At 30.8% G+C, this 25,204-nt stretch overlaps 1 protein-coding gene across 1 annotated transcript; it reads left to right on the forward strand.

The window, feature by feature from the left end:
• Window positions 1-216: 216 nt before the first annotated feature.
• On the forward strand, window positions 217-24,196 carry LOC127739328 (kynurenine 3-monooxygenase-like). The gene is made up of 14 exons (XM_052251003.1): window positions 217-459; window positions 3,240-3,309; window positions 4,622-4,809; window positions 5,451-5,499; window positions 8,055-8,142; window positions 10,261-10,429; window positions 11,298-11,491; window positions 14,043-14,100; window positions 15,016-15,105; window positions 17,128-17,185; window positions 17,645-17,727; window positions 17,998-18,099; window positions 19,735-19,794; window positions 20,539-24,196. Exons 1-14 carry the CDS (start codon window positions 412-414, stop codon window positions 20,680-20,682), a joined length of 1,401 nt encoding a protein of 466 aa, XP_052106963.1. The 5' UTR covers window positions 217-411; the 3' UTR covers window positions 20,683-24,196.
• Window positions 24,197-25,204: the final 1,008 nt, after the last annotated feature.

Raw genomic sequence — 25,204 nt, forward strand, 5'->3', positions numbered from 1 at the left:
TTGCTATAAATGATGTAAATCTGAATCCTTTTGATAATCAATCTATTTAATTTTGAAAAAAATAGTTATTTTTACCCATTCTTTATACCTGTTTATTTATACAAAGAATGGTCCAGGAGGAAGTTAAAGAGTTATTCCCCTTTTCGCGGAATAACTGTTGCTGCTGTATTTTATTGAAATATAAATTTGGAAAGATGAAACACGGGTTCATAACAGCTGAATTAAATATTGCACAATAATAAGAAGAAATTGTTGTATAAATTAGCGAAAAACTAGTATATCCAAAAACATACAAAGAAAGAAGGATGTGCTACAATACACCAATCAGTGAGCTTGTCAACAAAAATGACCTTGACACTATTTTTCACATGCTTTTAAAATAGTTTGCAGAAGTTGACAGTCAGAATTAGCATGTCTGGTGAACAAATGAAACATGTAGCCGTTGTTGGTGGGGGTTTGGTAAGTCATCACTAATTGATTTGGATATTACATTTTTTGTGTGCAAAGATTTTTTAATAGAATATCAGACCTGTTATAAAACATGTAAAATGAAAAAAAAACTTTTCACAGTGGTCAGAACATTTATTTTGTACATGTCAGAAATTATGTTATCCACTAGTTCAATCAACAGACTGTATGACACTTTAATTTAAACAGTACATGTGATTATATTGTCCCATGATGAGCTAATTAGACACATGCAATATTTTAACATCGGTCTGTTGAATAACAGTTTGAAAAACAAATCTGATTTTAAAACAAGTTATTTATTCTGTATATTAATTTAACATTTCACCTTCTTTAGTCAAAGATTGCTATTTACTTAGAAACAGTCATTTTGATTTAACCAAGAATTTTTTTGAAGGATGATTAAATCAAAAAGAACTAGCTGACACTTACAGGAAACAATTTATAGAAGTGGAAAATTGTATATTTGATGGTCTTGATGAGATGGTCTTCATTACTATATCCTTATATTTTTTACACAATTTCTGTATTCAATTTTTTACACATTATTCACTATTCTTTATATTTAAGCACCCCATTTTTCCTTACACATATTTCTCTGCTTTTTAATTTTTTCAACGGCTACAATTTATTCACATTTTTTAAAAACTCTCAGATCCTCATATATCACTAAAGTAAAGATATTTGAAGTTTATTGATTAAGTATTTTATCATGGAAATACATGTATTTTAAGTAATCTTATACAAACATCGATAAAAACATAATTCAGATCTCATTTTTGTTTAACTTCCCCATATTTCAGAAGAGATATCAGATAAGATAAGGCCTCACCAATTTAATTTCTTGTTCTACGAATTTTTCCACTCCAGAAAATAAAATTAATGAAAAAAAATTTAATTTGCAAATTTTTGAGGCGAAGCTTGAAAAGTAAAGGCGAGCGATTATATTTTTTTGTAAACATAAAATCATAGGTGTTGACAATATTGATCGAAACAAGATGGTATGAAACTTGATTTACTACTTGTACTTTGACATTTCTTTCATTTATCAACTGCTGAAGTGTTTTTCCCCTGTTCACCAAGACATGTAATGCCCACTTTTAATTGCAGCATATTTATGACTTCTTGTATTACTGTTACTTTCTAGGGACATCAGATCCTGAACTGAATAATTGAATAATTATTTCAACTGCCTTAAATGATCTCCATTGAATTGTCATAGATGTCTTTCCTCCTTCGTCTTCTTTCAGTTTCTAGCGATCCTGCAATTATTGAAGATTATTCGCTGGACATGACTTATAACTAGCAACATGGCGGGTGTCTTGCAAGAAGCAGGAACTGCTCATCCTCTCCCAGAACACCTGAGTTCACCCCCAGTTTTTAGGGGTTCATGCTGTTCGTTGATGTGTGTACTTTTTAGTTTTTTGTGTTATATGTTGGTTGTCTGTGTCTCAGTCATTTTGGTGTTCTCATTTTTGTTCTTTGTCTTTTTGGCACTTTGTATACAGTATAAATAAGATGTGGTATGAGTGCCAATGAGACAACTCTCCATCCAGGTCACAATGTATTTAAAGTTAACAATTATGGGTCCAAGTACGGCCTTCAACACAAAGCCTTGTCTCACACGGAACAGCAAGCTATAAAGGGCCCCAAAATGACTAGTGGAAAACATTTCAAACAGGAAAATCAACGGTCAAATCTATATACAAAATGAGAAACACCTATGAACCACACCAACATTTGCAAAAAACGACAACTACTGAACAACAGGCTCCTGACTTTAAAATGCAGAGGGTATGGATAGTTTTGCTTAAAGATGTCTGTATTAGCACATATATCTCCTTCAAATTTCGAATTCTTTTATTCTAACAACGAAAATAGGCATGATTTTGAGAATAATCATCCTTGACTTTGATCATGTTGATCAGAAATCTTTGTTAATGCGCGAAACAGTTTAGACGTTTGGCGATCGCTGTTTACAAAAATACCGGCGTGGGAAATAGACACAATTACTTTTCCGGATGCGGGAAGTGGAAATATTTAAAAATATTTTTTCCATTTAGAAAAGAATATGTGCGGGTGGGTCCATCGAACAAGGAATTAAATTGTCGTGGCCTAAGATAAGATAAATAATAGTTTATTTAAGTGTCACATATTGATCTATAATAAAATTACATAACTCCAAAAAAAAATAAGGATCAAATACAAATAAAAGCTATAACAGTAATATTAAAGGAAAATGTTAAAGCTTATACAACTACAACAATGTATTTTATTATGTAACCGGAGAGCATGATTTACATTTACATTTACAGCATACCATTATGACTCTCACACACATACCCTAGCTAGAATTCCTCTCTAACCACCGTGGGTATTTTAGTTGTGCGCCAATGTAACCGGAGAGCATGATTTTCATTACAAAATCGCTTGTCTCCATCGGGACTCGAACCTGGGACCTCTGTGTTACAAGGCAGCGCTCATACTGACTGAGGTAAAGAAGTACTTCCTTAGCTCAAACGCTTACGGCTGACTAAGTATCTACCACATTGACTAAGGGAAGCAATCCCGTCACCTGGTCACAATTACAAATCAAGTAAAATGTACTCACAAGGTGCTATTTTATAATGTTTAATTGTATAAATGATTTTTTTATAATGTTTAATTGTGTATATGATATTTTATAATGTTTAAATGTCATGAATGTATGTATATGATTGTTTTAAATGTTTTAATAATCATTGTTAATTGTATAAATGAATTTTTTATAGGTAGGATCCCTGAATGCTTGCTTTTTTGCCAAGAGGAAATATAAAGTGGATTTATACGAAATGAGAGACGGTATGGTTCAAAACATTTTAAGATGTACAATGTAATAAACTAAGGGACACATTTAAGGACAAGTAATTAGAGATATAGTAGTTCCATGATATGGATTTAAATTTTTTATTTGTCTGAATTGATATTTCATTGGGTTGCCATTTCATTGAAGGGCCAATTGAGAAAATGTCACGTCATATTAATATACTTATAATCTACTCCTTCTTGTAGGGTAATTTTTTTTCATTCTGAAAGTTCTTTGGTATTCCACAATCATACAATTATTTTTTGTTGTTGATAGCACCAAATTTTTTTGTAGCACTATTTATTAATTTAAAAATTCGCAATCATTGCAAAAATTCAAATAACGAAAATTTCATCTGAAACACAATATTGGATTTAAAAGTAATGCCAGTTATTAGCAGATGGTCTTTGATCGCCAATTACCAGTTGCCAGTATTTGCCAGTCCACATTATGATCATTAACTACCAATAGTTGAATGTAGACAAATGTACATATTTACTGGATGTCTTTTGGTTGTTTGTGTCACTAGGTTGCTGTCTCTTTGAGGAATACCCCACATCTACTTTTATTCATATACCACTGCAAAAACATGAAAATGAGATAATATACTGTGTTATACAGATTTTAAGATTACATCATTTATTTTTATACTTTTTCTGATTTATTATTCACATTTCTTTATCCATATTTTCCATGTGGTTCATAAGTGTTTCTCATTTCTCGTTTTTTATATAGATTAGACCGTTGGTTTTCCTGTTTGAATGGTTTTACACTAGTCATTTTGGGGGCCCTTTATAGCTTGCTGTTCAGTGTGAGCCAAGGCCCCGTGTTGAAGGCCGTACTTTGACCTATAATGGTTTACTTTTACAAATTGTGACTTGGATGGAGAGTTGTTTCATTGGCACTCATACCACATCTTCTTATATCTAAATACAGTAGTTTTCTCTTTGTACTCAAAGGAAAGTTAAATTATAGAACTTTATTCACAAGCAATCAACAATTAACAATGAAAAACAAAACCAGAAACAGAATCTTCTCAATTATTCTTTCAACTGATATCATTCAACTAGAAATGCTACAAGGATACTCTAAACACATTGATATTTCGTATTCAGTTGGAAGATTGAAGAAAAAATACACAAAAAAGACACTTTTGAAATTAGATGGTTACATTTAGGACCAAAAAAATGTTGATAAAAAACATCCTGATCTGAGGTCTAAACACCTGACCTCAGTTTCACAGTCTATCATTTGTATTAATGTTTTTTTTTTAAGGTTTACAATGTCACATTGTTTTGTATATTTTAGATATACGTACAATTGAGGTTGTGAAAGGACGAAGCATAAATCTGGCTTTGTCCTGTCGAGGGAGAGAAGCTTTAAAGCACGTTGGACTTGAAGTCGAGGTTCTAAAGACTGCTATTCCAATGCATGCCAGAATGATCCATGATTTAGATGGTACTTGCCATCCAATACCATATGGAAAGAGTGATCAGGTATTTGTCAGGTTGCAAGGGTGGTTGAGTTCACACTCTTTGAAAGGATGAGGTTTAATATACTGTTGAAAACAAGGTAGAATTATGATCTATTCTCATAAGGACTATCACATCATTTAAAAACAAGTATCCATGTGAGGGTGGGTTGTGTTTTTATCACTGGTTTTGGTCAGGGCTTCTGATGGCAATAGTTAAGGAGAGACAGGAAAGTGTAGTGAAATTTCATGGAAAGGGTTCAGTGTCCTATCTGTATATGTCTGCTTAGGGCATTTATTCAAGTTAGTTTAATTTCATTGTGTATATTTATACAGTTCCAATGCTGTAAATCGTCTGGTGGAAGAAACTGAATTATTCCTGGTAAACAGAAAGAGACTAGCAACAACCACTGAAGCTATGCACTTTTCACATATTGTAGGGAAGATAGTAGTTTAATGAGTATTCAGTCATCTCTTTTTAAAAAAAAAAAACAACATGAATACAATGTGTATATGCAAAAAAAAAATCAAACCAACGTAATAAGTTGAAGTAAATTTGTTAAAACATCTGTAAAACAGGACACATTGAATAATGCACAATCAAAATAACACGGCTTAATGATGGTAAATTCATTTAAAATATTTAATAAACTTTAAATTTTGCAGTTTATCAATTCTGTTGACAGAAGGTTATTAAATGAAGTCCTACTGACAGGTATGTTATTGAATATAGATTGCTTTTGATCACTGTGATTATAGGAAAAATTTGTTGTGACTGTGTGTTGCAGTCAGTTTCAAACTGAATGTATGAGGAACCCATGCCCAAAGTTATTTAGCAACATGTATAAGCCAAAATAAACACAACCATGGCTCATAAAAAAGAAAACGTTAGGAGACAAGGGAGATAATCAGGCTCATAAAAAAGAAAACATTAGGAAACAAGGGAGATAATCAGACTGGAGATTACTGTACAATATTTTTCTCTTAAGAATGGAGTATGATAAGGCACGTTTTATGCTCCTTAAATTTAAAAATACCAAGTGGTATAAATCTATTAACTTTAACTGTTCTGAAAATTATCTGTTATATTAAGGTTTTGCCTTACATATTTCATTTAAGCCTTCAAACTTCATGCATTTATGGAAAAAACCTAAAACTACCAAACTAGTCTCCCCTTTTTAGCTCACCAGGGCTCGAAGGGCCCCATGTGAGCTTATGCCATCACTTGGCTTCCGTTGTCTGTTGTCGTCTGTCGTCGTAAACTATTTCAAAAATCTTCTCCTCTGAAACTACTGGGCCAAATACCTTCAAACTTTAAATAAATGTTCCTTAGGTTATCTAGTTTATAAATTGTATCCGAAGTTTTGATCCATCGACAAACATGGCCGCCATGGCTAAAAATAGAACATAGGGGTCAAATGCAGTTTTGGCTTATATCTCAAAAACTAAAGCTTTTAGAGCAAATCTGACACAGGGGTAAAATTGTTCAATTGGTCAAGATCTATCAGCTCTGAAATTTTCAGACGAATCGAACAACCCATTGTTGGGTTGCTGCCACCGAATTGGTAGTTTTAACAAAATTTTGCAGTTTTTTTGTTATTATTTTGAATATTATTATAGATATATATAAACTGTAAGCAGCAATAATGTTCAGCAAAGTAAGATCTACAAAAAAGTTAATATGACCATAATTGTCAATTGACCCCTTAAGGAGTTATTGCCCTTTAAAGACAATTTTACACAATTTGTTCATCAAGTTTGCTAACATTTAAAAATCTTCTCCTCTGAAACTACTGGGCCAATTACCTTCAAACTTAAACTAAATGTTCCTTAGGGTATCTTGTTTATAAATTGTATCCGAAGTTTGTATCCATCGACAAACATGGCCACCATGGCTAAAAATAGAACATAAGGGTCAAATGCAGTTTTTGGCTTATATCTCAAAAACTAAATCTTTTAGAGCAAATGTGACAGGGGTAAAATTGTTTAATTGGTCAAGATCTATCTGCACTGAAATTTTCAGACAAATCGAACAACCCATTGTTGGGTTGCTGCCACCGAATTGGTAGTTTTAACAAAATTTTGCAGTTTTTTGTTATTATTTTGAATATTATTATAGATATATATAAACTGTAAGCAGCAATAATGTTCAGCAAAGTAAGATCTACAAAAAAGTTAATATGACCATAATTGTCAATTGACCCCTTAAGGAGTTATTGCCCTTTAAAGACAATTTTACACAATTTGTTCATCAAGTTTGCTAACATTTAAAAATCTTCTCCTCTGAAACTACTGGGCCAATTACCTTCAAACTTAAATTAAATGTTCCTTAGGGTATCTTGTTTATAAATTGTATCCGAAGTTTGTATCCATCGACAAACATGGCCACCATGGCTAAAAATAGAACATAAGGGTCAAATGCAGTTTTTGGCTTATATCTCAAAAACTAAATCTTTTAGAGCAAATGTGACAGGGGTAAAATTGTTTAATTGGTCAAGATCTATCTGCACTGAAATTTTCAGACAAATCGAACAACCCATTGTTGGGTTGCTGCCACCGAATTGGTAGTTTTAACAAAATTTTGCAGTTTTTTGTTATTATTTTGAATATTATTATAGATATATATAAACTGTAAGCAGCAGTAATGTTCAGCAAAGTAAGATCTACAAAAAAGTTAATATGACCATAATTGTCAATTGACCCCTTAAGGAGTTATTGCCCTTTAAAGACAATTTTACACAATTTGTTCATCAAGTTTGCTGACATTTAAAAATCTTCTCCTCTGAAATACAGGTGAGCGATTCAGGCTCTTGAGAGCCTCTTATTGAGGTCTCCCCATTGATATGCAGTAACTTTACTTATTATTCTGACTAACTTTGTCTTAAAAAAAACCATGCTCATATTCAGTTTTAACCGAAAAATACTATTTTTTGAAGAATCCCCTCTTGTTATTTTTTGTTTGATTATGACATACTTGTGATGTCAGAATGACATCAAAAATGGCATTTCTCCATGAAATTAACCAGGTATCATCCTCCCAACTTTAGTATGGAATGAATATAATTTTTATAGAATTTCTATAATTTCAATTCTATAAAAATTATATTCTTTATTATTCATCTGCAATTTCAGTGTTCCAATTATGACTCTTATTATTTTTTTCGTCCATTTTTCTCTTATCTGGGGGCATTATTCTCTATTCTGTAAACCTGTAAACCCCATCCATACCCTCTTATATGGTTCTGTTTGTAATAAAGCTTATTATTCCAGCTGCAGAGAGAAACCCTCTGGTCACCTGTCACTTCAACCACAAGCTTTTGAAGTGTGATTTTAATACTGGTGAATTGACCTTTTTGACGTAAGTAAATTTTAGAAAGAATTAAAAGCATTAGTTGCATTTTCTTTTTATTGAAACTAATTATGGTTATCCAAATTTGACTGGAAAAGATATATATATTGTTTTTTTATAAGTTTGGTTATTTCTACAACAGAAAACAGAGACCACATGTGGTAAGTCCATATAAATGGATTGTTGCAAGAGGCTGGATGAAGGTAAATCCAGAAAAGCGCTTCTGAAGCATGTAATTTATAACGTGTTGTTTTCCATTTTATTTTTATTTTTTTGCAAGAGGCTGGCTTAGTACTTACAAATGTCAAGAGTCTGTAGTGTGTTGGATTGTTGTTATCTTTGTCAGTTTTTTCTGTTTTTATTTTTTTTCCCAACTTTTTTTGTTAATTTTTTTTCAGTTTACTTTTTTTTCTCAACCTTTTTTGTAAATTTGTTTTCAGTTTTATTTTTATGCACAGCCTACAATATCAGAGGGGCAATATGTTTTCCGGTTTGTTAAACTGTCTATCCATTTGTCTGTCTGTCCAATTTCAGGTTAAAGTTCAGGTATAGGCAGTTTGTGGTCATATCAACATAAAACATGGTTTTCTTTTTCAATAAGAAGTGAACTGTTTAATATGTATATATGCCAAATAAGGGTTTTGACTGAAATTTTGCAGTTTACTGAACAAGGAAATGTGATAGTGCGATTGGGGCATAGTGTCCTTTGCACACATATTCTGGTTCTCTGATGAAATTTTTACGCTTTAAACAAATTTTTGACTTGGAATAAGCATATTACTTTAACTTTATCCTTATTGGCTGATTTAAAGTATATATACAAATACCTTTCATATATATGAATAAATGAAGATAGATAAACTTCAATGAAACAGAAAATTGTAAAACACAAGACAGACACTAAAGAACAGAATTCAAAAGTTATACTGTAGCTTTAGAATTGTTTGTACTTATAATTGCAATCGATAAACAATGGAAAAAAATGTGAGATGAATTATTGCTATTTCAGGGAATGCTGCATAAAAATAATGCTATTAAAATTTGAAATGAAATTTTCAGTATAAAGTCAATAATTATGTAGACTTTTGAAGCCCAAACTTTGCCTTAAATACTCAAATGAAAGATCCAAAAACTATACCAATACAGAACGACATGTTTTTGAAATTATAGCGAAACTTTTGGTTGACAAATTTTTATTCGTTATTGCAAAAAATTGAACTTAAAATATCTGTCATTTTCTCCCTTCCCAGTTTACCCCTATTACTTATCATGATGTGGACCGGTCATTGTTATGGAATCTTACGCAATTTGATTGGATTAAGTTATTATTAGTTTACCTTCAAACTGTTTATTTTTTCATACATGTATATTGATTAAATCAGAACGTGCATGAATGCGCACAGTTACTTAAATGACCTTCAAACTGGACACTGGACGAGTCCAAATTATGTTTTAACAATGCAACTAAAGGTATGAAAGGTAAATATTGCCACTTCTTATATTTTCACAAAATTTTCCACATACACAGTAGATATATTATTTTTTAAATGCCTATTGCGGAGAAAAAAGAGAAAGTTTACAAATAAGATGTTTTATTCCATTAAACAAGTCATTTTTCGAAGAGAAATGCCGAAATACATTTTACGCACGGCTACGCCAGGTAAAATTATGGTTTATCTTAACAAACAAAAAAAAACATTTTTCAGTCTCATTGTGATGTTATAATTACAATTAATCTCAAACTAAAGTTGTCAGTAAATAAAGTCAAAATATGTCCGATCTGCCTATTTTTGGACATCAAAAGTCAATATGATCGTTTTAAGGTCAACTTTGTCTACCTCACAAAATCTTGTTTAGGCATTATTAATATCTACTGGCTTTTATACAGAATTTGGCAGAACCAAGATATCAAATATGTTTTAAAAAAAAATAAATTCTGCAATCCACAAAAATTCGTTCCCATGAAATTAAGAATCCACAATGTATGTAATTTTATTGGTTTTAAAAAAAATGTCTGATTAAGGGGGCAGACTCTCACCACTAGATATCCATTCCCTTGCTCTGTCAAATTAATATTCATTTCTTAGAACTTTCTTAATTTTTTCTTTTCCATATATTTTTCATTAGCAAGGAAGGCAAAGAAGTTAAAAATAAAGTAGATCTTATTGTTGGAAATGACGGAGCTTTCTCTGCCATTAGACGTCAGATGATGAAAGATACATTATTGGATTACAACCAGGAATATATACCTCACGGTTATATGGAGTTAACAATTCCTCCCACGTCATCGAATGATGTAAGTCTGAAACACAAAATGGTTATATGAGATTAACAATTCATCCATTAGCATCCAATTTTTTAAAAAGCAGATACCAAAGGTGCAATCATATATCATGATTTCAATAAAAATAGACAACACCATCACCAAAAAGAAGAACAATAAAAAATTGAACAACAATATAGCAAGACATTACAGGTTGCAGTCTTGTAATTGACTGCTCCATAGGCTTACATGCAAAACAGCTGATCTTTGAAATTTTTTTAAAATAAAATGCTACATAGAAAATTTTTTTCATGTGCATATCATGTATGTAGTATGGTATGTAAAATTGTGATATAATCGAGAAAAAAAAGTGGGTCATGCCACGAAGAATAAAAAGTTAAGTAACCCTGAAGTCAAAACTAATTTTTTCTACTTTCTGTTTGCTGTTTTTACTAGGCCGCACCACTTCATGATATCCTTCCACTTTCCTGGTTTGATATCCCCAAAAAGATGCAAGATTTTTTTTAAATTTAAACATATGTTTCAATTCAGCATAAACTTTTAATCAAACAGAAAAAATTGAGTCCAGAAAAAAATTTAGAAAAAAATGGACTATTTTATTTCACTCCATGTTTTGACATGCACCAGAAACTGGTGTTGTAATACAAGACATAAAATTCAAAATTGAGAAACAGGAACCACAACAAAAACTTGAGGTGAACCATTATGGATTTAGGAGCATCATGATACTTTGATCTCTTTTTCCTTAAATTTTGATCATTATGATAAATTTAAAAAATTAAGTACTTAGGTTTAACAACAGTCTTATTAAAATATTAAAATACAAAAAAAAAAAGATAAATATATAAATATCTGAATTCTTTTTATTTTTTTATTTCAGTTTGCCATGGGAGTGAACTACCTTCATATTTGGCCAAGGAATGAATTCATGATGATAGCTTTGCCGAACCTGGACAAATCATATACCTTAACATTATTTATGCCATTTGAAAATTTTAATCAAGTAAAGACTGAAGACGATGTGATGGATTTTTTCAAGAGGATGTTTCCAGACTCTATACCTCTAATAGGAGAGTAGGTTTTATTGCTAGTTAGCCATCTCAATGATCTCATCCTTCTGTGCATGCCTCAAGTGTTTGGGCTAGTGGGTTTGATCCCAGGTTGAGTTAAATAAAAAAACTTTAGAATTGTTTATTGCTGCTTTTTAGCCAAGCATACAGCATTTAGGAGTTAGCGCAAAGAATGGTAAAGGCTTGGAGTATAATGTGTCATGATAGGGTGATATGGCTTCCTGTCTGCAGTGTTAGTTTTGAGCTAGGATGTTGTGAATTAGACTCAGGGTATCAGTCTACTATATAACACTGTATATTAATATTTACTTGTTAACTTGTTATAGTCCTGATTATGCATGTAATATTTAATGGACATTAAAGTCATATGAAACTTCAAATTAAAAAAAAAATTGAATATGTTTTATATACTTTAATGGCTAAGTGTTACTATATAACAGTCAAGTGTATGTTACTTTCGTGTAAAAGAAAATCCTTTATATCATCTAATTTTTCATAAATATACTGATATTGAATTATTGCATTCCTATATACTAATTCGCCGATATTTTCCCATATGCAGTGTCCTTAACTTCATGACCTCTCGTTAGAACTTCGGCCACCACTTAAGTGTGAGGGGAAAAACGTGATGATAGAATGTAAACAAACGTGTACTGGAAGATAAATAGTAAAAATAACTGAATATGAAAGAACAAATCTAATACAACAAACCATTTAACAACTGTTTAGGAAAAGTTTCAGTAAAAAATGGGAAGGCATGGAAAATGTAAAAAAACAAATATCATGGCTCTTTCACTTTACGTATTTGTCACGTGCTCCTTTTGCTTTGTGTTGATTGTTTATCAATGCCATGATTAGGTAAACTTTGGCAACTAACTCAAAATTTAATTAGCTTGATATCAACAATCACTGAATGAAATATTATTTTTCGATAATAATTATTATAAAAAACGTGCATACAGGACTTAGTTTAGTATAGATGCATGCATTGGTTCAATAATTTCGAAAACATTAAATTTATAAGAACTTGTTTCATATGACTTTAAGCAACCATTAATTAATCAATCAATTTATTGTCGATCTATTGACCTCTGATTTTTGTAGGGACTTGGCTACACTATGTGGTCCTTTTCAGTTTTATCAGGTTTTTCGAATTTGTATTAGGTTTCTGATTTCTAAATAGCTTGGATATGAGCATTACTACAGAGACTTTAAATATTTAAATGTGCAAATGGTGCAGTACATTTGGTATACATTAATGTTATAAATGTAATTAGTCACTGTACTCAAGTTGTACCCATTTTGTAAAAAAGCAACTGACATCTTAAATTTACATAAAGATACACAAAACAGTCACATTATATTATCAACAGATGAAAGAAATAGAATTTATAGTAATGACACAAGCAATTTCTAAAAAAAGTTATTTAAAATGAGCATTAAAATATGTCTCAGGCATCCATTTCTTTCAAAATTTATAATAACCATAGATTAAATTAATGTCAAATTGTTCCAAAAAAGTGGAGAAAAAAAGTCATCAGTTATTCTATTTTTATGAATTTGTAGTTCAAAGAATGTCTTTAATTTGGGAGGTCGTTTCAAATCCTTTTTTCTATGATTCAGAATGGATTCTAGTTCAAATTAGAACTATACATACATTTACAAAATAATCGCAGAATGGAGACTTTTGTGTTTCATAAATAAACCAAGGTAAAAACTGTCAAAATAGGTACAATTTAGATACTCTCGAGCTAAGTAATGTGTTAAAGTATACTCACTTCAAACAAAGTTTTTTGGGTGGTTTATTCTAATGAATCATCCTGTTTGTCTGTTCATATGTTCGTCAATACCTTTGTTTGTCCAGGTGTCTGTCCGTCCATCCCTTGTCAACATGTTGGATAATAACTCAAAAATGCTCTTACCAATTTGCATGAAACTTCGGTGAATTTTTTTATATCTATTGACCTGAGCTCCCTTTCGATTTTTATAAATTTTAGTTTTTATGTTTCCGAGTTATGGAATTTTTATTCATTAAAAAAGGGGGATTTTCCAGTTTTCGAAATATAACTCAAAAATGCTTTGAACAGTTTTCATGAAACTTTGGTGAATTATTTATATCTATTGACGTAAGCTCCCTTTTGATTTATATAAATTTTAAATTTAACGTTTCCGAGTTATGGGGTTTTATTCATTAAAAAAGGGGGATTTTACAGTTTTCGTACAATAACTCAAAAGTGCTTTGGGCAGTTTTTATGAAACTTTGGTGACAGGTTTATATCTATTAAAATAACCTCCCTTTAGTTTTTTATAAATTTCTGATATGACATTGAGGAGTTATGGAATATTATTCTTTGAAAAAGCAACGGGCGTATCATGCGCTCATGGGGCAGCTCTTTATTTGCCATGGTATTGTCAGTTTGTTATAAGTATTTTTCGCCTCTCTCTTATTACAATACATGGAGGTGGGTGATAGGTATAAAAATTGGAAAACATATTTTGTCATTCAAAACTACTAGAAAATGTGTTTCACCAAAAAATATCTTATTATTTTTCAGGAAATTTCTGAAGGAAATCTATAAATCTAGTAAAGCTCTCCCAATGGTTTCTATAAAGGTAGGAGTTAGTTTTAGATTCACAAAACTATAAATGAGGGTCTAATTGAGATTTACAGAATAGAGAATAATGGGGAAAAAGGCAAAATACAAGGGAAACAAATTAAAGAAGAGAGAAAAATAGGGAAAACAAATAATGAATAAGGAATAATGGGCAAACAGAAGAGAATAATTGGCAAAATTGAAAAAAAATTAATAAAAATTGTTTAAAAATTAAAGAATAAAGAAATTCATATGAATAACAGAAAATGTTGGGTATACATCACTGAGACAGCAACCCAAAGGACATCTAGAGGTCAAGAACTGTCTTCAACAAATGAAAAATGCCTATACAGTATGTCTAGCTGTAAATACCTCAGAGTCTAATAAAGTTGTGAATGAATTTAACAGAGGCAATAATCAAAGATTTTCCAGCAACACTAAATCCCCCAAATGATTAAAAAAAAAACATTATGATATAAAAAAGACAACTACTGACTAGATAGATGTCTAATTTCAGCACCAAACTATTAATACAATTTGTGTCTGCAGAATATATTTATATTTCCAGTGTAGTCCATACCATGTCAAAGATAAAGTGGTGATAATGGGGGATATATTTATAATTACAGTGTAGTCCATACCATGTCAAAGATAAAGTGGTGATAATGGGGGATATATTTATAATTACAGTGTAGTCCATACCATGTCAAAGATAAAGTGGTGATAATGGGGGATATATTTATAATTACAGTGTAGTCCATACCATGTCAAAGATAAAGTGGTGATAATGGGGGATATATTTATAATTACAGTGTAGTCCATACCATGTCAAAGATAAAGTGGTGATAATGGGGGATATATTTATAATTACAGTGTAGTCCATACCATGTCAAAGATAAAGTGGTGATAATGGGGGATATATTTATAATTACAGTGTAGTCCATACCATGTCAAAGATAAAGTGGTGATAATGGGGGATGCTGCTCATGCCATGGTACCATTCTATGGACAAGGAATGAATTGTGTAAGCTTTCAGACTTTCCTGAATTAGAGGAGTAAAACCATTATTTTCCATATTTTATTGGTTGCAGGCAAGATAAATTGCATGCATTCAAAAAGTTTTCTTGCAAATTCTAATTACAAACAATTTGCTCCGGTAGGACTCTGGTAAATTTGGTAAATACACTGTTTTTCTTCACATACTTTCCCTAGATTATTGCCAATGAAATTTGGCAGCAGACATGAACATTTGTGTTGTGACGACACATCCACTATTTAAGAATCCTTCTGTACGAACTAAGTGAAATAGAACACTTGCAAGAAAATTAGTTAATAACATAAATAATTGTTGCTGTATAAATAGGTAGACCTATTAAATATAATACTGTGGATTTATTTATTTTCATGGTTTCAGGAAAAAAATATTTTTATAAAATTCTGCATACAAGCCTGTAGAATATTTGTTTTTCATTGGACATATCAATTGTTGGTTCACCTTTACCCATGAAATCCTTGAAAAATAGTATCCCACAAGTAATGATGAATCCAGAGTATATTTGACTTTTCCGTATCTTCCGCACCTTTTTATAGAGACTACATATGAGATGAGAGTTTCTACCTAGTTTCCATCACCCTTTTCTTTTGCAAACTTTTATTGTAGGTAGATATTTAATGTGTTTTACCAAACTTCAGATTTCCCCAAGTATATAGAATAGTCTTGTAGCTAATATATGTTATTGCCAGTACATTTATATAGATAGGTTAACTGTTATTTCTTTTCTTTTGCTGTAACTGTGACAAAATGTTGTTGCAGTTGCCTTCTTTTGACAAAACTTGGTCATTTGGTAACATGTGGATATTTGTTTTATTGGAAATCATACCACATCTGCATATTTTTATATTAAAGGAGCATTAGCTATGAGATATAAAAAAAAATTAAAATATGATTTTTTTTGTTCAATCATTAATGAAAGTGAAATAGTGAAATAATGATTCGCTTTTAGCAGCCAGTTTGGTTCAATTTTGTCAAAATAAGCTTAGAAACATTGCTGATGAATTATTCACTTGCAAGTGAATAATTCGACTTCATTGAATCCGTATTCATGTGACCTTCAATATAACCCCTTAGCTAGAGTTGTGTTATGCATGAATTAGGCATGTTTAGTTATTAAAAGGAAAATAATGTCAACATTGAAAGTGAAACAAGGGTAAACCATTTAATTGGCTGATTCGATCCACAAAAACTCATTCTTATACAGGTAAACACGATCATTAACATATATATTTAGCCTATAATATGAAATCAAACAGACCTAAAATAAATCCAATTGCACCAGTTCGCATTCTATTTATATATCTATTAATGTTTATATCGGGGTTATATGACCGACAACAGTCTTTGGAAGTCACCTCTATGGTTAATTAGATGGCATCTAGACTAAATTACACACATGAAATGCTGATACATATTATCGATCCCATGCATTGTAAATTGTTATTTTAGACTTTTTATAATTTGGATAAACGTTTTAGTATGTTATAAATCAAATATGAGAATTTGAGTCAAATCGGTGAACATGAATTTGACAGCTAATGTCCCTTTAAACGAGCCCTAAGATTTACAATTGTTGTAGTAAAGCATTTATGCCATATCAGCATGTTCTTCTTCTAATAAAATGATTGAACTTTTATGAAACATATTAAGTAATTATTATACATTGAAAAAAGTTTTTGCAGCTTGTTACATATTTATTGTAGATTCATATATATTCCTGTCTTGAGATACCAATTTTGGTGAATTACATGGGCAAAAGCAAACCATGAAATCAAATGTTCAACGAAGTATAGATTTCCTTTAGGCTTGTGAAGGAAGTTTTTTAAAACCATTAAATCAAGTATCAATAAAGATACAATGTTCCTTCTATTCACGAAAAATTGGTGCCCACGAAAAATAAATGAATTTACAGTAAAGAAATTTAGGCATTGAAAAATGTTTTTATAGCTTGTTAACATGTTTAAATGATAATTGGCTTGATTGATTTTCTAGGGTTTTGAAGATTGTATTGTGCTGAATGACATGCTGGATAAACACAATGACGACTTAGGTGAGTATTTGATCTGGGTCTTTCTAAAAAGCAATTTTATTACATCACCTCCTTGTGTCACATTCATAATAAGTGTGTTGTGTTGTCTACATTATTATCTCCATTGTTGTCTCTTTATTCTGTACAAAACTCCTGTTATAATAGCTGCGGAATGAATGTTAGTCCGAAATTGTCAAAAAATTTCATAAGGACCTAAGAGCTTCGGTTCAGCAGCTGTTCCTATAACATTACTTGGCTTGTTACTCCTGATGGGGGTATATATTTTAAAACATTGTTTTCCAGCTTTTGACAAAAGTTGCAGAAGCGAGACATAGCAATCTTACATTCCAACTGCTGACTGCCGTTGGTTGCGACAGCTTTGTCAACATTTAGGTTCAGTATGCAGCTTAAGAAATATATGGCCATTGTTTAAATCAAAATGGAAAATTGCTAGGACATCATAATTCTTGTTTATTACAGAACTTGCCTTGAAAGCTTACACAGAACACAGAAACCCAGATGCCAAAGCTATAGTGGATTTAGCCATGTACAATTATGTAGAGGTAATTATCATAAATATTTGACCTAAAGTAGTGAAATTAAATGAAAGAAGCACAGAAGTTGTTGCATGCATTTATTGTTGTGATTGTTTATAAATTGTAATGGACATAAATGTCAGATAAGTTATTGTGATTTCTGGAAACATACAAATAATGCTATCAAATTTTTAAATGCAAGTTTTTATTTTTGCCAAATTGATTCCAGTAGTAAATTCTGCAATAATGAAAAAATTGCCACATTTCTTAATTAACATTATTATATTATTATTTCAGATGAGAAAATCTGTGAATTCTAAGATGTTCCTGTTACGTAAGAAGATTGATAATATGCTGCATTGGATATTCCCTAACTCTTGGGTTCCATTATATACTATGGTGAGAATTATTTGATGGATCATGAGAGCTAAGGCCATCACTTTGCTTCCGTCTTCAGTCGTCAGTAACCTTTTCTTTAATAATCTTCCCCTCTGAAACCACTCAAACGATTTAAACCAATGCAAACGATTTAAACCAATGCAAACGATTTAAACCAATGCTTGTCAGCTTCATCTATTTGTGTTTTCTGTGAAGTTTGTGATTTTTGTCCAAGTTGATCAACCAACATGGCCACCATGGCTAAAATTGTACATAGGGGTCAAACTAGTTTTTGGCTAATTTCTTGAAAGTCATGATAGCTATTAGAGAAAAATGAAAACTTGTAAATTGTAAATTGGAGTACATTGAGCTCTATCTGCCCTTAAAAGTTTAAAAATACTGTGAACCTGTATTTGAGTTTTGCCCCTGAAATATTGATTTTTAATTTTTTTGGCAGTTCTTGGCTATTGTTTTCGAAAACTATAGGCACTAGGTTAAAAATCCAAACAACTGTTTTTTTCAGTTATTTTCCCTTGAAATATCAATTTTTTCAATTTTCACAGTTTCTGCTGTTATCGTGAAAACTACAGGAGCTAGATTGAAAGTGTAAATTGCAAAAATAATCAGCATGATAAGATCTATCTACCTTAAAATTTCAGAAAATCCAATTGTGGTTGTAGCCCCATAGAAATGTAATTTTTTTACTGTTTTTGCAGTTTTTGGCTGCTATCTCTAAAGCTATAGGAGCTTTGTTAAAAGTGTAAATTGTAAAATGTCCAACAACACAAACATACTTAGTACATGCAATTAAAGGTCCTTTTTTTGCAGACTGGCACTTTCTCAGCAGGTACACTATACAGGCTCAGTTGAGCCTCTTGTTTCATCATAATTCATTGGGACAATCTTAATCAAATTGGATGACTGTCATACAAGTGAGAGGCTTAGCTAGCTTTAAAACCAGGTTTAATCCACCATTTTCTACATAAGAAAATGCCTGTACCAAGTCAGGAATATGACAGTTGTTATCCATTCGTTTGGTGTGAGCTTTTAATTTTGCCATTTGATTAGGGACTTTCCTTTTTGAATTTTCCTCGGAGTTCAGTATTTTTGTGATTTTACTTTTTGATAGGAATTATATGAGGAGGTCCTGTTATAACTTTTTTTATTGATTACTTTCATTAAATACATAGTGAAATTAAGTAATATTTGTCAAAAGGATTTCAAAACTGAAAATAATATACACTTCAAAAACAAGGTCCATAGTAGTTAACCCAAAATAGAAAGGTGCATCTCCCCCTCATCCCTTTGGATTCCTGTTTTCTGAAGGAATATAAATACTTTTCAATGCAAAAATAACTTTTACTTCTCAGGAGCATGCATTTTTAACACAAAAATACTATAAATTCAGCAACAACAAAAAAAAACTGTACTCCAGGCCTGCCCTTAAATCCTTACGGTAATACACTGAAAAAAATTCCAATCTTCAGTGTTATTTTTAGCAAACTTATATAGTTGATTTAGAAACTGAAAGAAAATATAATTTTGAAAAGAAAGTGTTGTACCCTTTGATGTTTTAATCTTAGTATTTAATTAGATTGTAGTCATGTGTATATGTCTATTTCCTTTAACTTCAAAGATTTATGTATTTGTTTATAGGTTTCATTTTCCAGAGAAAGATATCACTTATGTATAGCCAAGAGAAAACAACAGGATAAGGTATACTATTTAAGATAACAAGTCCAATTCTTAAGTCGGGCCTTGGTGGCCGATTTTTCTAAGTAGATCATCTACTGTATCACTAGCATGTCAACACTTAGGTTGTTAGTTTGAACCCCACATGTGGCAGGTGCATTTGACTGTAATCTTAATTGACTATGATTGCCAGTTTTCTTGCATGCAAGAGGTCAGAGGTTCTCTTCAGACACTCCAGCTTCCTCCACCAATAAAAACTGGCCTCAACAATATAGCCATCAGGGGTGAAAGTGGCGTTAAACACAAACAATCAATCAATTAATCATCCAAATCTCTAGTCTATTGCTTTGTATATTGTAACAGAAGGTTAATTGCAAATTGAAATTTATTTATGTGATATGTACAGTTTAAAAAATATATATATATATATCTATGATTACAAGCTGCTTATATCCATGATGAGACATAATAGAAACCTAAAAATTCATTTTCAAACAAATATGGACGGTCGTTACAAAAATAGTTAAAAATTTCTATGAAACAACTGTTGCATTTTCATTGGCACTTGGTATTTATAATAATGAAAATATGATGCAATAGTTGTTCATTTGAAAGATCAGAGGGAAAAAACTGTTTCATATCACATCAAACACTTTTCATTCTGTTTAGACATTGAAGTATCTGAAAACCAGATAATAATGCTTTGAGCTTAAATGACAATGTTTTCAATTAATGCACTCTACTGTTTATTATGATTTTTTTTAATAGGTACTCAGTTCTTTCATACAAGTTGGTGTTGTGAGTTTAATGGTTGGTGGTTTCCTGTTGTTTAGACGGTTGAACCAGACAACCGACATTGTGACCCCTCTGCAAGGAAGGATTCTGTCATTACTGGACAGACTTCACCTGTGATTTCAGAACTAAATGACTCTTGCCTAATTGTCATGGTGATTGTACATTTAGATTAAAAATCAACAATTAGCTACAATGTGAATATAGGAATTATGGAAATCAAAAATATATTATGTGAGCTGCATTGGAAAGAAATCTACCTTATGCAAATGAATATCAATACATCTGTTAACCTATTTTGGGTTGAAAAAATCTCTATAGAAAGTCTGTAACTGTTTGAAAAATGAGCTGTTATAAGAAAATCTACAAAACAGAAAAATTTCAACTTTCAATGTACATCTATACGTGCTTTTGCACAAGGTCGATTTCTATCCAACGAAGCTCATGTGTTAATTTGTTTTATAAACTATTTTCATCCACCTGTGTTCACAGATAATGGTTTCTTAAAAAGATTTGAAAGGGTTAAAAGTCACGTGGAGATAAACATTTTTAAATCTAAAAAAAAAAACAACATTAGAACTATTTTCATACAGACCTAAAACTAGGATGTCTCTGAAGGGGGTTATTTTGGGGTAATGTCGCTCTGACTTTAAAAGTCAAATTTTAATCTGAATCTCAATTTAATAGTCTTTCATAATATTTTTTATTTTCAGGGGGTGGGGCTTTGCTGAACCCCTCTCCCCCTTCGGCTACAGGTGTGTCATATGTATCAGATAAGTGCTACAAACAAAAGTCAGTCAATTGGAAGAAGGACAGTATTATTTATTATATTAAACTTTAGTCAAACATCTTACTTTACTTTTGTATCTTTCTAATAACAGATATTAAAAATAGCAACCAATTTAATTAAGATATAACTTTGAAGGGTAACAATCCTTCAAAAGTCGTCTGGTCAGAACTTGGGCTTGAGCTACTTAAAGTAATTTGGGGAAAGAAATCTTCTCAAAATAACCTATGAATATGAGTATTGGTTATGTATGAATCACTAACATGGAAAAATGAGATCCTTCAAAATAATGGGCTTAAGGCACCACACAGTGTATGTTATAGCAATAGGAAAAAATATATATTAAATAATATGCTGACCTACTTTATATATTATAGAATAGCAGAAAATTCTATAATATGAATTTAAAATTTAGTATGGTAAAATATATATTTTTTAAAACTTTACAGAGGCAAAAGTAGAAGAGTTTCGAATTGTTATGCATATTTTTGTTTTACTGTTATAAATTATTATGTAAATTTGTCTATGCAATCCTTTATGTAACTTAAATAGCAACACACTGCCCTAATAGTGGTGCTTTGCATACCAATGTACAACATTTTTGGTTGCCTCATCTCTACAAAAAGACACATAGCAAATGTTGAAATCAACAATGCAATTTTAAATGTAATTGTAAAAATTTTTCCACAAACATTCCATTAGTTTACATACGCTGCATGAATTCTTAGAGAATAATTCCAATGTATTACCCTGTTTGAAACTCGTTTTGTCAAATGTATGGTTTTTTTTCAGTAATTGACATTCTCTTGTTGCAGTTATAGTATTTAATTAAGCATTTTATGTACTGCCATTTTTACTATTTGAACCAAACCCCAACTACAAAGAAATGCAATTGACGGAAGGAATAGGGGCTATGTTTGCATTTCCTGTTTTTTTTAGGACTACATTTTTGCAGTCCCAATATTTGTATTTTTGATTGTCACTGTTAGAATATAATTTGCACCACTATAATTGCTTGTCTTAATATATGTATAGGTTTGATTGGTTTTTGTTTGCTTAAATTTTTGTTGCAAATATTTCATGCTTATTCAGGATGAAATAAAATGACTTTTCTTAGCCTTTATAAAAAAAATGGTGAAAGATATGGTAAATAGGAATCATCACTATTAATTTAGCACAGTAAATTGTTTTAGAAGTCTGTGTACATTTATTAGTGCCATTGCTGAATAATTGACTTAAATGACAAGAATATGAGACTAATTATCAGGATTTCAACAAATGGTGCATATACAAATATTGCTATCAAAATTTGAATACAAACTTTCATTTTTGCAAAAACTATACCGTCACATTTTCGCAATAATAAAAACATCGCAAAATTTCTAATTTGCAGTAGTTCTTTTGAGAGTCAAAGGTTAGAGTCGAGTAATCGTTTATGAGCAGTATGAAATCAGAAGCATATAAGAAAATCCATCATTATATGACATACACTGGACACTGACATCAAGATATCCTCTGACATATTTTGTTAGAGACAAAGGAGTGGATCAATATATGTTGTGAAATACACACATGTTAAAATGCCTGTCACAAGTTAGAAATCTAGACAGTGGTTGTCTTGTCAAATATGGATGTTTTTGTCCTATAGATAGATCTTTGATAATCTCTGCTTGTCTTCACACTGGTTGGTTTAGAGCTTTAGGACAGTTGTCTATTGTTTGAGACCATATGAATACAAGGAGGTTTGTGGTATACATTAATGTGACAGCAACAAAACAACAAAAATAACAAAGACATCTGGAGGGCAACATAACCTTGACCTTTTGTCTTTTTTTTTTATGTTGAGTTGATGATACTATGACTTAGACAAATAGAGTTATCTCCCAAGTTAAATATTTTAAATTATGTTTTAGTAGTGTATGAATGTCAACTGTTGAAGGATTATTTATTCTAGATCTTTAAAATCTATTTTACTTTATTTTTAAGTAGGTTTGTCCACTTTTTTGTACTGTAGCTACATTTAGATTGTATATTTGTTTAAAATATAATTAGAAATTTGCATTTTTTTCTTTAAAGTTTTCAGAATATTACATATAAGGAATTGTTGTGTTATTACTCACGAACAAGTCAGTAATTGACCACCATATTAGGTACAAAGAAAACAGCATTAAAAATTAAAGATGATTGATAGTATATTGTTAAAGATAAATGTCATTTGTAAAAAAAATATAACCTTCGCACATAATCTCGAGTATGTTATTCATCTGTAAACAATTATTTTGTTGCATATTTTCTCAGGTTTCTTTTGAACATTCCATTTGCCTTTGGACAATTATTAATTAATGCAGGTTAAATTTAGTACATTCTGTTTCAGTTTTATAAAACTTCAAAATCAAAATCATATTTTTTAAGTAATTTGTTTATTTTGAAGTGCATTATTATCTGTGTCAAATACAAACTTTGACAATAAATTTTGAACTTTTTGCTCTAATAAATAAAAAATAATCCATAAGGTCTAATATTGAAAATTTATCAACAATGTAAAAAAAGGTAATATAGGGAATGGAATCGCAATGACAGCACCTGTGCTTTCTTAAAAATTCTTTACAATATGATTAAAATGTTATTGACATTTGAATACTGTAAACTCAGAAATTATTGCGTGCATTTTTTATTGTGATTTTTTAAGAATGGACAAAAATGTGAGTTTAGTTATTGCGATCATGAATAAAATTTGAACATTTGTGCTAGAACAGTGTTAATATTTGTTGAAATGTCTTAGTTTAAGATGATGAATTGCTATATTAGTTGTATAGAATTATTGAATAAATAAACTTTGAAGTCTGATATCAAGAATTGTTTATGTAATATTTATTTTAATGCATGGAAATAGAATAGCAGTTAACTATATCATTCAGGGATGGGGTAATTGTAATCTGTAATCATAATAGATTGTTATTGATTACTTTTTTTTCAAGTAATCGACAGTAATCTGTAATCAACAATATTTTCGATTTCATGTAATCATAATTTATTTGATTATAGCAAAAAATATCATATAATCATCGATTACTTTTTGATTACATTTCAATTACTTTAGTAAAATAGTTTGATGAAATACAACCTAGTTAAAATGAAAATAGACAACTGCATGTATTCATCAGTTTACAGTACAGATTAAGTAGAATGTATTAATATGACTTGAGAATTAATCAAATGCATTATTCAACCAGATCTAACAAATTTAATTGTATTTCCAGCTTTTGAAACAAATGATTTTCAATGCTTGTCAATAATTTATGACCAATTACATTAGAAATAAAAAAATAGATTAAAAATAAGAAAATCATCCTAAGTTAAGTTCTGTACTGCATTGAAGTGGTAAGCTTATTTGTATTAAAATTCCTTAAAGCATAATTTTTAAAGGTAAGTGTAAATTCCTCAACATGTAAAACTAGAACTGTGAGTTAACTCACAAAGGGAAACCACCTACCCCCAAAAATCTATTATCTCCCCTTGAGCATATCGGATCAGAATTTTATTCCTTATTGTGAAAAGTTTGAACACCTGTCCAGCTATAATGGAGGGGTTGACGTTATGAGAGACTATTTACACATATTGCAATTTTAGAGTAATTTTGATTATTTCTCCTTTGACATGTAGAACCTTGATTTTATTCCTTTATGCCTATTTTAAGGTAATGTGTTACAACTCAGTTAGGTTTCATCAATATCCTCCATTTGTCTAGGAGTTCACTTATAAGAAGCATGGACAGACAGTCAGACCAAACAACAGGGTGATTGTTACCTGTATACTCCACCAAATCTTAGTTTGTGGTGATACATAAACATCATT

This window comes from Mytilus californianus, unplaced genomic scaffold, assembly GCF_021869535.1.
Source record: "Mytilus californianus isolate M0D057914Y unplaced genomic scaffold, xbMytCali1.0.p SCAF_4, whole genome shotgun sequence".
In the NCBI taxonomy this organism is placed as follows: domain Eukaryota; kingdom Metazoa; phylum Mollusca; class Bivalvia; order Mytilida; family Mytilidae; genus Mytilus; species Mytilus californianus.

Coding starts and splice junctions, on each gene's coding strand:
- LOC127739328 (XM_052251003.1), top strand. CDS start 412: ATGTCTGGTGAACAAATGAAACATGTAGCCGTTGTTGGTGGGGGTTTG. Junction 5,500..8,054: donor AAATGAAGTCCTACTGACAG/GTATGTTATTGA, acceptor TTATTATTCCAG/CTGCAGAGAGAAACCCTCTG. Junction 17,728..17,997: donor CCATGTACAATTATGTAGAG/GTAATTATCATA, acceptor TTATTATTTCAG/ATGAGAAAATCTGTGAATTC.